The 14,326-nt window shown below is 45.0% G+C and overlaps 1 protein-coding gene across 1 annotated transcript in view; it reads left to right on the plus strand.

Annotated features, from left to right (window-relative positions):
* ANTXR1 (ANTXR cell adhesion molecule 1) overlaps positions 1–14,326 on the plus strand; it is a 149,470-nt gene that overhangs the window by 113,825 nt on the left and 21,319 nt on the right. The window contains exons 15-17 of the mRNA XM_056860417.1: positions 4,093–4,188; positions 4,888–5,055; positions 8,990–9,070. Of these exons, the coding sequence (XP_056716395.1) occupies positions 4,093–4,188; positions 4,888–5,055; positions 8,990–9,070 (345 nt within the window). The remainder of the gene's footprint in view (positions 1–4,092; positions 4,189–4,887; positions 5,056–8,989; positions 9,071–14,326) is intronic.

Here is a 14,326-nt window from a genome sequence, read left to right on the forward strand (position 1 = left end):
CGCAACCCACGGGTTGCCGGACACTGTGGTCTCCGACAACGAGGCCCAATTTACATCCTCCGAGTTCAAGGAGTTCCTGGCCAAGAACTTGATCCGCCATGCAACCTCGGCCCTGTTCCACCCCGCCACCAACGGACAGGCGGAACGGATGGTCCGGACTACCAAGGATGCGTTCCGACGCATCGACCGCCGTGACTGGGACGGGGCTGGTGGACTTCCTCCTAGCACAGCACACTACACCCAACTCCATGACCGGCAAGAGTCCCACGGAACTCCTCATGGGTCGCTGGCTGAAAACACTGCTCGACCGGCTGCACCCCGATCAGGTGCCTGAGTACCCGGGCCACAAGGACTCAACCACCACACCGAGGGTCATTGAGCAGGACGACCCCGTGTTCGCCCAAAACTACGGAGCGGGCCCCGCCTGGATTGCAGCCACGGTCCAGGACGCCACCGGCCCGGTATCCTATCGGGTCACCATCCCGGAGGGGCGCATTCTGCGGCACCACATTGATCAGCTATGCCGCCGCCCCGCCGACTTGCCGGAAGCAGCCACTGCTCCAGCGCTGCTGCCGACTCCCGTTACCAGGGAGCCGGAACAACCGGAGCGACTGTTGCCACTGCCAGCAACAGACACCACCAACCACCCAGCGGATGACTACCCAGCCACCGAGGGTGAGACTGATCTGGCACCGACGGATCGTCCGACATCCCCCATCCCGGCACCGGGCCGTTCCCAGCGGAATCGATCGTGGCCGAGCTACCTCCAGGACTTTGTGTGCTCCCAGTGTACAGCGAGGGTCGCTCGGACTTAGGAGGGGGGGGTGTTGTGTATGTATATAGTTGGGTAGTAAGCAAGGGGAGACTTAGGAGCTTGAGTTCAGTACGAAGGATCCTAACCCCTGCTCGCCCTATTGGTTAAGCAAACGGACCCCATTGGCTCTAAGCCAACATGTACCATTGGTCACCAGGAGGTTATGTTCCCCTTATCACAGATCAAGGGGGGAGTGGCCGCGGGTGGCCAGGGGGGAATATAAACAGGGTTTGCTCATTGTGTTAACCAGTTCTGTGCAGAGATACAATACAGCGGTTGTTGTTGAACTCCGTCTCTGACCTCGTGAATCCTTCCCACGTGGACATAACAAATAGGACCCTCCGAGAGATTTGCTCGCCTGACAAAGACAGGGCGTTCCCTTCCGCAGGCGCACAACTTCCTACCTCACCTGTTCTGGAGACTAGAAGCAAAAACCCCACTCAGGTGCGAGAAGGGTGCTTCTTGACGTTGGTGTGCAGTGGACTAACCCCTTTTCTTGCTAAGGGGGGCAACTGGCTAGAAAGAAACCTGCCTGGCCTGCTCCTGTGCCTTTAGCAGGAGTCATTCACTGGAGCCTTTCTTGGAACGGAGCTAAATTGCTAAATTGCTGCCAATGTCTGCTTTGATTGCAGCCACTGCTTCAGAAGTCACTCTGCTGGTGACTTGACTGGGCTAGCCCCGGTTTAAAGTTAGTCCTTTTCTTATCGTGAGAAAGAAGGGGCAGGGAGCACCACCATCCTAGACCAGTGTTCTTTGGTGCAGAAAGAGTCCCTTTTTGGCCTCTCCTTCCCTTGTAGCCACACCATTTGCTGGCATCTTTCCAAATATTTCTTTTGCTCATGTTGCAAAAATGGAGTCTGTAAACACATTTGAAAGAGGCCGATCCTGTCATGGGACCGTGTGACCCTTCTTGTATTTTCTTTCTCTTCTGTTGTGTCGTTTTCTGCCTGTGTACCCTTTTCTGTTCTGGCCCATTGGCTCCTCCTGCCTTGAATCTGAAATGGCTTGCCTGGCTTTTAAGGGCCTGCGGAGAGTTTCTTAAGCTTTGGTATTTCCTGTTGTGCGAAGGCTGGGCTGTGCAGTAACAAAGCTAGGAGAGTAGGGAAAGAGAGACACAGAAAAAACTGATGAAGGAAAATATTTGGATGGCTTTGATCCCAGATTTCAAGCACACACACACACACACAAAAGAATCTGTGCAGAAAATTCCATGCAGAGAGGATATCTTTAGTTGCCATGATGGATCTGTGCTGCTTTAACTAAAATAAGAGAGAAGCCAGCAGAGAAGGAACTCAAGCTGCCTCCAGGTAGCAGATTCCTCTACAAGCTAATTTGCTTATTTACATATTTTATTCTGCAGTTAATTTCTTCAAATAAAGCACTAAACTAGAAGCAGGGGGCAATGGTGCCTCTGTCTGGGTCCTTCTCTATGTTACAAGTGATGGAGAGCTGTTTTTGCACTCCATGTCTCATCCTCCCTCTCCTTTCTGTCATCTGATAAGTGTACCTTCTACACATTCACAAGTTACAGTGAATGCATATGCAATCCACGTTCAGTGTACACTTGAGTTTTCTTTATACACAGGTTGAATAATTCTCCTGTTCCATTCAATGTATTTACAGCTTGAACGTGATTTAAACCACGCATTTATATCCACATACGGGTTCCCAGTTTAATTTGTAGAGTGAATGTGCATCGGCTCTTTCTTACAAACAAGTGTAAATGTGTACATGCAGGTTGTATGTGCATTTACTGCTGCAATTCTCTCCTGCCTGGTCAGGGAGAGAAATTTCAGGAAAGCAACACACAGACAACAGTTTGTTTTGGAAATTTTCCCTCTCTCATGAAGCTAGTATGTGCTGTATATGCTGTACTCTGCTCTCTTATTTTCATACGATGAGACATTTTTAATGCTTCCTCCTCAAGCCCCCTTATATAAAAGCATCTCTCCAGTCTCACATTTATGTATCTTGGCGATAACAGGCTGCATTCCATGCTGGGTGCTAGGATAAGGAAGTAGCTGTTGGGAGCCGCTTCTGAACTAGCTTGAAAAGCATTGGATGTTAGTTTTGCCTCCTGCTTTGCAGAATTAATGCTTGCAGCTTTAACAGAAGAAATGTTCCTCTGCAATAGCTCAACATCTGACCTAAATAACATGATCCTGTACTGAATTATGAGTGTTGGTCACGTACATTGCTTCTTGGCCTTTTGGCTAAGATCAGATGTGCTGCTCATATACCATACATACCTGCAGTATACATATGGATTTTTAAATTCTTTTATATAGGACAGAGTTCTTTTGCCATACTGGGAGACCAACCATGAAGTCCTGAAGGTGGGGGGATCCTTTTTTTTCATGGAGCTGTGGAATATTCATAGGCCTGTAACAGAAGGGCCAAGATTTCTCCAAGTAAAAGGGATTAGATAGAAGAGTAGCTCTGCTTGTCTGATGGAACAAAAATAAACAGGAGTCTTATAGCACCTTAAAGATTAACAAGTTTTTATTCTAGCATAAGCTTTCATGGACTGGATTAATGTCTCTGGTGAAATGGGCCCCCAAAAGCTAATGCTACAATAAAGACATGGCTTTTAAGGCGTTACAAGATTCTTATATGGAGGCCAGAGATGCCTGCCGAAAGCTTTTAGCTGTGACAGCCAAGTAATAGCCATATTCAAAGGCAATGTTGAAAGTTGGTGTGACTTAATGGTTAGAGGGCTGACTAGGACTTGAGAGAACTGGGTTCGAATTTCTACTCTGCTGTGGAAGCTTGCCTGGTGGTGACCATGGGTCTGTCACACTCTCCCAGACTAACCCATCTCTCAATGTTGTTGTGATGATAAGCTGGAAGAAGGGAGAACATTGTGATACGCCACTTGAGGTACCCACTGGGAAGAAAAGGATAAACAAAAATTAAAATATGCATTGTATCTTTGAGTACCAGATGGAAGAAACAAGCAACAGAGAAGGGCTGTTGTTTTCATGCCCTGCTTGCCAGGATCTCCTGGTCTGCGCTGGAAACTCAATGGAGGAGTTTCACGGGGTTTTCTTTAAAATATTTTTGGCTAGCTGCACCGAGGCAGCAAGCCGCTCAGGAGTTGGTGCAGCTGCACCATCCCCAGGCCCTTCCCAAGGACTCCCCCCCCCTTTTAGGGTTGATCTGTAAGTCTGCTACCCCATAACCTCTATACTATGCTGGTTTCAGCTGGTTGGTTCTTTGTCTACTGTCACCTGAAGTTCAGTGGAGCATTTTTCTTAGTGCAGATTTCTTGTTTTTAGGAAGAAGATGACGATGGACTTCCCAAGAAAAAGTGGCCAACGGTAGATGCTTCCTATTATGGTGGACGTGGTGTTGGTGGTATTAAGCGAATGGAGGTAAGTACTAAACACCACATTTCCATGCTAGAAAATAACATTAGTCAGTGTTTACAAGGCTCATCTGAACATGTTCAGTGCTCCTGATATATGCAATTGCAGATGTACCCAAGTCACCCTGACCCTGCACAGCCGACACAGGGAAGAGAGGTGGTACAGGCCAGATTGAAAAAATAGACCTGCTATTTCTTCTTGTAGGAAGTCATGGTGCCTATGTAATATTTGTCCTTCTTTCTCTAGCTCTCAGGGTGTATAAAGGTAAAGGTCGTCCCCTGTGCAAGCAATGGGTCATTCCTGACCCATGGGGTGATGTCACATCCTGACGTTTACCAGGCAGACTATGTTTACGGGGTAGTTTGCCATTGCCTCCTCCAGTCATCTACACTTTACCCCCAGCAATCTGGGTACTCATTTTACTGACCTTGGGAGGATGGAAGGCTGAGTCAACCCTGAGCCGGCTATCTGAAACTGACTTCCGTCGGGATTGAACTCACGTCGTGAGCAGAGCTTGTACTCCAGCTTACCACTCTGCACCATGGTAGACCCAGTGAATTACTGTGAGCAAAAGGTGTTCTTGAGTTGGACTAAAACACCTGGCCCATTCTAAATGGTGACCTTGGGCTGTGGGAATCAAACGAAAGGGAAGCCCAATATCATGAGTAAATTGCATGGAATGCTATTATTGTTGCTTTTTTCTAGGTTCGCTGGGGAGAAAAAGGCTCTACAGAAGAAGGGGCTAAACTAGAGAAGGCCAAGAATGCCCGAGTCAAAATGCCAGAACAAGAGTATGAATTCCCAGAGCCCAGGAGCCTTGGAAACAGTATCCGGAGGTCCTCTTCTCCCACTAAGTGGTACTCTCCAATTAAGGTGCATCTTTATCCTGAATACAGAGTAGACATTTATTATTATTATATCCCTGGAAACACATGTTCCCCTTCATTCACTTTCCAATCAAAAGATGAGTGGGGAGAGCACATTTTATTCAAGGTGATCAGATATCAAGCTGATTATAGATTGACAACAGTAACCTTTGATGGCATTGTATTGGTATTTCATATTGTGGGTATGGATTACTGCCTGGAAGACGGTAGGGCATACTGAAAACATGTTATTGGTCATGTGGGAGATTCCTGGACCTGTGTTCCCCTGAATATGTCTTTTTAAAAATTTTGCACACTTCTACTAATCAGCAAGTAATCCTAGTTTTTGGAAAGCTGTAGTTTGCCATGATTTCCAAGCAAGAAAGCTATGGTTTACATTTGTTTTGCAAACCAGGAATGAACCAAATTTGCAGGATAAGCACAAACTTTGTTTCATCAGTTTAGATGTAAATTAAGTGATTTGGCAGCATTTCTCTGGAATCTTTGGCTCAGCTCATATTTGAGCCAGATGGGTAACTTTACTGGGGCAAAACCAAACCAAAGTCCAGTGACTCCATAAAGACGAACAAGATTTTTTCCAACATGAGCTTTTGTGAGACCGTGCTCAAATGCAATGGAAAGGAAGAAAACAATTTTCCTCATATTTATCCAGAAATTATGGAAGGAGAGGGAAAAAGAGAAGGAGATGAGCAAAGAGAGGTCTGGTGTTATAAATTGGGTGTGATTCTCTGTGTCAGGGATTTGAATGGCTAAGCTGTTATACACAAGGGATGACGAGAGAAGGTAAAGTGCAATAAAGTTAGGCTAAATTCCAGATAAATTAAGGAAGAGGCAGTCTGAAGCATGACAGAACTAACCAACATCAGTAAAGGATTATGGTATGATACAACATGTTAAGAACAGTCTGTCACAGTTTCTAAAAAGTGGCTCCTGTTGGGTTATTAGAAATTTTAATGAGAGAGGAAAGCTAACTTTACTGGGGGGTGGGAGCTAACTAAATTAGTTACAGTGACATTTTCAAAAACATATTCAAGTATTCTTTTGTAGAAGAGCCAAAAATCTTTTAACGAACATACAGGCTGAGTGCAAGTGAAACGTGAAACCATGATTTACTTTCACTACAGTTACATTTGTGAAACCTGATTTGACTTGCAGATGGTCACTCAAATCCTCCTTTGCCTCAACAAGTAGTGGTTTCTTTGCCTCCCCCCTGGTCAGACATCTCTGTAGTCAGGGAGAGCGTGAGGATATTGCAGGGGAACAAACAAGGATGTATGCATTGGTATGATGTGTGAAACCATAATTAAGACCAACTTTGATTAGTAAACCAACTTCATGATTCCAGATCCTAGTCTGATGAATGCTGACTTACCATAATCAGTGGAGTGGCCCACGTTTGGACCATCTCACTAACCATGGTTAGTTTAATGATAGTTTCACATTATGTCTGAAGTAGGGTTGCCAGCACCAGATTGGGAAATACCTGGAGATTTTGTGGGTGGAGCCTGAAGAGGGTGGAGTTTGGGGAGAGACTTCAATGGGGTGTGATGCCATAGAGTCCATCTTCCAAAGCGGCCATTTTCTCCAGGTGAACTGATCTCTGTCGCCTGGAGATCAGATGTAATAGCGGGAGATCTCCAACTACCACCTGGAGGTTGGCAACCCTAGTCTGAACTGAGCTGCAGTCAGTAGAGTCAGGTCATGGCAGTTCACATGTGAACATAGTGCTTGGTGAAACCTGCCGTCGTTTGTTCTGCCCCCACTTCCATGCAGTCCAGAGGTCTCCAGCGTGCTGAATTCCATCGTAGCCTCTGTTCAGCAGGAAACATTCTCCTTGGAGGCAGATCTCTGGCTTCTTTCGAGGAACAGGAAGGACATTATAAAGTCCCCACAGGAAGGAAGCCAATGTGTGTGTGTGTGCGTGTGTGTCTCTCCGCAGATGATGCTTGCCATTGCTGTACTATATTGCTTTTGGCCTTCCTAAATCATTTGCAAAATAGCCACAAATTTGAATGTTGTGTCATCAGCCAGATCAAATCAGAAGTGGTTTAAAAAAAAAAATGGTCAAAAAGGCTTGGTAGGACTGCAAAAAAGGAACTCCACAGAATCTGGGAAGCCTTGGTCTCACATTTGTCATTTCCTCACTCCTAACTGATTGGATGTTTCATTCCCCCCCACAACTGTACGAATGCAGATGTGGGATCTCTGTGCTTGCAGAATTCCTTAATCTAGCAGTGAAATTGCAGCAGCGTTTGGGCCTTGTTGCAATTGGGGCTGTGCTAAAAATACCAAAATTCTGCCCTAAATTAAGCTAAGCTCTGCAACAAGAAAAGCTGGATTGTGCAGCCTGTAAAGCAAACTGTGGCCACCTTTGTGTGATTTCCTTCTTCTGCATAATTTATGCTGCTAATTATTTCATGGAGCAAGGAACTGAGTGAGGCACTGAAGCCTCAATCTCAGACCAGATTTGCCTTCTGAGATTCATCAGGCATTGCCTACACACTTTCAAGGATAGTTTCACAGCCATGAACAATAGGGACTAAAAACTTGTTTTCAAGAAATAAATCAAAGTTGAGATTTTCAAGAAATTGAATTATTTGCATGGTGTGCCTCTTTTTTGTGCAGCTGCACCACAGCTGTATAGTCCTGGATATAGGCTACCAGCCTCATAGGTGACTCCCACAAAGTGGCTATGTTTCAATGCTAACCAGGGCTTCATTGCTCATGTACACCCAACCCCATATGCCATGGGAAATGCATATGGGAATACACTACATAAGCAAGTCAGGGAATATACCATGTGTGGCACATGTACTCTGCACATCCTTTCAGCCAGACCCCAAAAGCAGATAGAGTAAGGTATGAGTCCTGGTTTTGAGAAAACGTACTACCTGGGGCCAAACCCTGCAGATAATCCTGAAAAATGCAACGTGTATACAAACAGCACAGAAATGAGAAGACAGGCAGTAATTAACCTCCTGATTTCTAAGCCTGTCTTTTGATGTACATAAAGATGACTAAAGAGGTTTTATTGGGGCTAAAAATTCTGGAGTAAGGCTGTAACCATCTTTCATATTGATTTATTACAGTGTTGTCCTTCCAATCCTCTAAGGAGTTCATGGCAGGTTACATAGTTTCCCTTCTCCTTAAAACAACCCTGTAAGGTAGATTTGGTCAAGAATCAACATTAATTGGCCCAGGGTCACCCAGTGAGATTGCTGGCTGAGGGATTGACTATATCCCCTACACCAAGAATAAAAATAATATGTTCACCTTGTAAATGCTGGTGTACACCATGTGTAAATCAAAGTGGCTATAAGCAAGCTAGGCAAGTTACCTACAGCCCTTCTGCTTTTTATATGTTTCCACCATGGCTTGTTCAGTTGCATAAATCAAAATATCCAGCCATATTCTCCTCAAGTAAAATATGCAGTGAGGTTTGGCAAGGCAGTTATAATTTTTTGGGTTCATGTCGAACCCTCACTGCACACACAAAAAGCACAAAGGGATCAACACGAACAAAAATATTAATTGCTCTGCAAAAACCCTGTGAGTAATTTACATGGAAGAGTGTCAGAATAAAGTGTGCCTCTTAATTTAAAAACCCTTTGGAAAATGTAAACCACTAGTCTCAGACTAGTTGTTAAGACTCCTATCAGTTTGACTACAAAGAAGAAGCTATCTGAAGAAATGAGCTGTGACTCACGAAAGCTCATACCCTGCCAGAAATGTTGTTAGTCTTTAAGATGCTACTGGACTCTTGTTCTTTTCTACTGCTATCAGTTTGACTGTATCTGTCTGTATTTTTTGATCAAGTAGTCTGAGCAATCTGAGGTGAATGTTTTTCAGATATCCTCACAAAGCATCAAAAAAAGAGGTACATGGTATACCAAACTAAAATGTATTTGTTGCCGTTGCAGGGAAAGCTGGATGCCCTTTGGATCCTGTTGCGGAAAGGTTATGACCGTGTATCTGTGATGAGACCCCAGCCAGGAGACAAGGTACCGTCGCTGTTCTCCAGTAATTGGTTATGTCCAAAACTTTCTAAAAGATGGATTCAAGAGCCAGGAAGGATGCTTGAGTCATTTAGAAGAAGAAGAAGAAGAGTTGGTTTTTATATGCCGACTTTCTCTACCACTTAAGGCAGAATCAAACCGGCTTACAATCACCTTCCCTTCCCCTCCCTGCAACAGACACCCTGTGAGGTAGGTGGGGCTGAGAGAGCTCTAACAGAGCTGTGACTTGCCCAAGGCCACCCAGCTGGCTTCGTGTGTAGGAGCGGGGAAACAAATCTAGTTCACCAGGTTAGCCTCCTCCGCTCATATGGAGGAGTGGGGAATCAAACCCAGTTCTCCAGATCAGACTCCACCGCTCCAAACCACTGCTCTTAACCACTACACCACGCTGGCTCTCAGTAGAATTTAGAATTAATGGGGGTGGGGAGAAAAAAGTGGAGGGAAGCACAAGCATGTATTTTCTATTCGCTCAGCTGCTTTGTCTCTTTGTTGCTGTCCATCAAAAAGGCAGATAAGTTGAGGAGGGGTGCAAGTGGAGGGGAGAAATGCAGGGAGCCTATGGGGCTCCTGATAACATCACTACACTTAATTTTTTCCCCTAAAGTTAGAAGTGATGCTTCCAAACAGCTGTTTGGTGAACCAGCTTCGTCTCTCTCCCCCTTGGCTCCTGGCCCATGAAACCCAAAACACTCCCGAAATTCAGTACAAAAATTCAATACAATCGTATCACTGAAGAATCACTAACATCTAAACCAGGAAAATAGTGGCACTGTTACTTGAGTTTTAAGACTTTTTAAAGTTTTAAGACTAAATATTTGGTGGGGGGGGATGGAGGGATGAACCCAATCAAAAGTCTTATAAAATAGCCCAGTTTTGGTATGCCATGGTGTTCAAAGCTCTCTAAGAAGGCAAAATTCAGCTCTAATGGCCACTCTTCTTGTTCAAAAAGCTTGCTTTGTTCATGCTGGATTGTTAGGGAAGCTTAGGAGAGTTTTCCCATTTGTAGGAAGAACTTAAGGTTGCAAATGTGTTTTTAATGGGGTTCGAAGCTGATGATATTAATAATGTTGGTGTAATGATACTTTATAAACACTGGAAGGGGGAAGGAGAAAGGGTTTGCATTTCGGGAAGGGAAGGGTATGTGCGGTCCTGGTACATATTCCTGATCCCTAGACCATGGCTAGGAGATTAGGAATGTTATCTGTGCATTGAAAGGTACAAGTGTGATTCTGTATAAATTTGTTTTAAAGTATCTAGGGCAAACATCCTTCTTCCTGTTGAAATTCTGGCTTACCAAATGACACCTCAGAATGTCTGCTAAAGTGGCTGAAGCATTTTTTTTTTCATTGCGAATGCAAATAATGCCCTCTTACAGGGCATTCAGGAGTTAAACGGGCCTTCCACCAGAAAATTTCCCTTCCACCCAGAGGAGCAGCTGCATTCCTGTGCTGCTTCTGGCTTGTCTGAGCTTCCATATGGGACATTTCCTGTTTCTTTAAATGTTGTTACACTGCAAAGCTAGTAACGATCCCCATGCGGCCATGACATAACTGGAAGGGTGATGTAATAGCAGCTGAAGCAATGCAATAACACTGGAGACTGTACATGAGACTTCTGGGCTACAGTCAGGAAGGTAGGCAGGTTATTTCTTCTCTGCTGCTCTCTGGCTAGAGACAGAAGAGCCTGTAAGGAGTTTGAAAGTGGTCTGCTAAATGCATCATCACTGTTGGTGGACATTTCTTTTGTCTGTCTGTCTGTCTGTCTGTCTGTCTGTCTGTCTGTCTGTCTGTCTGTAGTGCTACAGATTTGGCAGGTTTGCTAAAGGGAAAGGGAAAAAATGGGACAAGCGGCTGCACCCAGAGTAGCCATATTTCTTTTGCACTACCTTCTGAAGAACTTGGATCAGTCTCTACCTCTTCTTTCACTGGCCTTTCCCCCCTTTTTCCAAATACATGTTTATTTTCTCACCTCCTTCCTGGGTCCTGGCAATCAGACCAGTGCGGTGTGAGTTCTGTGCTTGGAACTTAATTCCCAAGTGTGTGGGTGTGGGTGATCAGTCTTGGGGAGGGGATTCATACAGCATGGAGAAAGTGAGATTAATTCTCTCCCCCCCCCCCATGCCATTTTCTCAATAGACCTGGGGAGGTGCTGTTTGTTTTCCTAAGGATTCCTGTTCCTTTTTTCATCTGATTTCCCTAAAGGAGCATGTAGTTCCTGTGGGAATGCTTCCATTTGGGAAGCAACACAGGTGGGCAGGATTCTTAAGCCCCCGTTTCATGTGGTCACATCCTAACCAGCCCTTTGCGTGATTGGGAATTGCGGCTCATGTCTAGTTCATGAAGCATACCTATTCTCTCCAGGATCAGAGGAGCATGCCTATTATCTTAGGTGCTGTGGAACACAGGCAGGATGGTGCTGCTGCAGTCATCTTGTTTGGGGGCTTCCTAGAGGCACCTGGTTGGCCACTGTGTGAACAGACTGCCTGACTTGATGGGCCTTGGTCTGATCCAGCATGGTTTTTCTTATGTTCTTATGTTCTAGCTACCAGGATCCAGTGAGGATGCAAAGGAAATTTGACATGTAGTTAGGTCCTTAGTTTCACATCTTACATACAGAAATTTGGATTTGGTCTTTAGTTGTGTCAGAATCCTGAGATCTCCCGCTTCATATAAGGCTTCCTACTTGGCAGTGGCTATAATCCAAATGGGTATTAAAGTCCACATTTTTAAGCCTGTGAGGAGACGGTGTGGAATCAAATCCTACTTCCAGCTACCCCTCTGTCTCACAGGTAACTAAGAACAAATATCCCAGAGTCTGCATTAATCATTTTTTTAAAAAGATCCTGGGAAGAAAATTACGCTTCTGAGATTTTTAAAAGAAACAACCTCCAGCTGAGGAACCTTCAAAGAAAAACCTGGGAGAGCTTCAAAGTGCCACAAAAATGTCTCTCTCCCTGGACCTAATGACACATCCACTCTGCAAGCAGTGTTGCCCTGCATTACGTGAAATTTCCATAGATATAAACATAACATACAGCAAGAGTCCCCTAGGCAGGAAGGAGGCTTTTTAGGCGGTCTGCAGATTTGCTGCCTGGAACGCACAGATCAGATTTCTTTTTTAAAATCCCTAATTCTTTAGTCACCAATAAATTCCCCCTTTAGGATCTTGGATCAAAGAATGTTGCTTTCCAGTGTAACTTATTTAAACACAAACACACACTACTGTGGCTCTTAAAAAGATTGTAAAAATGGCTTAGAAAGGATTGTGCACATGGCTGTTCTCTAGTAACATCAAATTTGGCGAACCTCGAGAACCAAACATGTTATCACTGGGATCTAGATGCATGCACAGTGCTTAAGAAGAGCCCTCATTCATCAACCTAATGTTTTTAATTATATTCCTGCTTGCCAGTTTCTTGTACAGTGGGATACTAAGTGGGATACTAAGCAGATGTATACTGCTTCTGATCGTGGAGGTTTCATTTAGCTGTCATGGCAAATGACTGAAAGACAGATGTGCACACTCAGAGCCAAATTGGATTGGAGGGGTTGGTGAGAGACGCAGCATGGATGAAGAGCTAAACACCCCCTTACTTAGGGGTCCTTATGACAGAACTTCAGGCTCTCATGTTTTGATTCTTAGTTTTGGATTGACTCAGTCTGTAAGTGTGTCAAGGCTGATTCCTAGGTTCCTGACCTACACCTTTTATACATGGCGGTTTCCCTCGCCATCACCTGTCCGATGACTTCGGGTCTTAGTTTTGATTATGTATGCATGCCATTTCTAACTGTCAGAGGTCGCTTCGCTCCCCCCGCATATCTGTGCGTTTTTGCCTGGGTTTTCAGGGACCTGTTTTATCACGAATTTGAAAACACAGCCAAAATGTGGGGAAACAGGGGGAAGCGAGGCAACCTCTGACAGTCAGAAACAGCATGCATAGTCAAAACAAAGTCCCGAAGTCATTGGAGGGGTGACTGCGAGGGAAACAGCCATGTATAAAAGACCCTAGACAGAGGCCTTTCTGCTTCACATAATCTCAGTTAGACCCTACAGTTTATCCCATGCAGTTTATTGGCAGGGTGGTGGTGGTATAGCCTGGGACTGTGCAGATTATACAGGGGTTTTTTTTGGCATGGAGGCTTGGTTGCAATATCTATGGGGGATTTCATAACTTCTCATTGAAAATAATTTTCTGGTCCTGTTTTCTTTCCATGAGTTGTTGACACACATAAGAGACAGGTATCAGAATGTCCTGGTCAGGCTGTGGCCACCAATGCCTTAAAAGACCAGCCGTGTGACCCTTAAAGCAGAGAGATGACTGAATTGGGCCATCAAGGCTTATGTCTTAGAACTGCGAACAGAGCGCCAAGTGTAAGTAGCCATATCAGAGAAGCCTTGTCTGAACTGTTAGGAGACCTAGGAAGGGACACACATTAACACACATGAAGCTGCCTTATACTGAATCAGACCCTTGGTCCATCAAAGTCAGTATTGTCTACTCAGACTGGCAGCTGCTATCCAGGGTCTCAGGCAGGGGTCTTTCACATCACCTACCTGCCTAGTCCCTTTAACTGGAGATGCCAGGGATTGAACCTCGGACCTTCTACATGCCAAGCAGATGCTCTACCACTGAGCCACAGCCCCTCCCAGAGAATGTCCCACCAATCACACATCCTTTGGGTCCTCATCAGTCCCTGAATGGCCCACAATCATTGCTACTGATACCTCGCATTTCCTTTAGACTTTGTGCCAAGGGCTGTCTACCTAGACAACTTGCTCCTTGCTTGTTTTTCTTTCGTCTTCAGCTCCCAGATGATCTGAAGCAATTGCTTGGCAAGTGTACGGTGGGGTGGGAATCGAAGCAGAAATGACGGAGCTACATATGGATGTGGCATCCGGCAACTTCAGCCATTGTCTGAGAGCCTATTTGTTTGTATACTTCGCGTTATTGATTGCTAGGCAGGGACAAAGCAAAAGGGCAAAGCCTTGTTTCGAAGTTCATTCGGAGAAACTTGGATTAACGAAAGAGGTTGTGAAATTTCTTTTCTCACTGTCAAATCTGGAAATGGTCTGAGGTTACCAGCAGGCACAGCTGTTTCCAATAATGCAGAAGCAGGCCAAGGTCACATGGGATTCCTGTGGTCTTCTCACATTCTAAAGGGACTAGGTTTGCGATTTTTGCCTGCATTAATGAGGTTATTTTTATATTTAAGATAATAGTCTGAATGGAGGGTGTCATTC

The sequence above is a fragment of the Euleptes europaea genome, chromosome 14, assembly GCF_029931775.1.
Source record: "Euleptes europaea isolate rEulEur1 chromosome 14, rEulEur1.hap1, whole genome shotgun sequence".
Lineage (NCBI taxonomy): Eukaryota > Metazoa > Chordata > Lepidosauria > Squamata > Sphaerodactylidae > Euleptes > Euleptes europaea.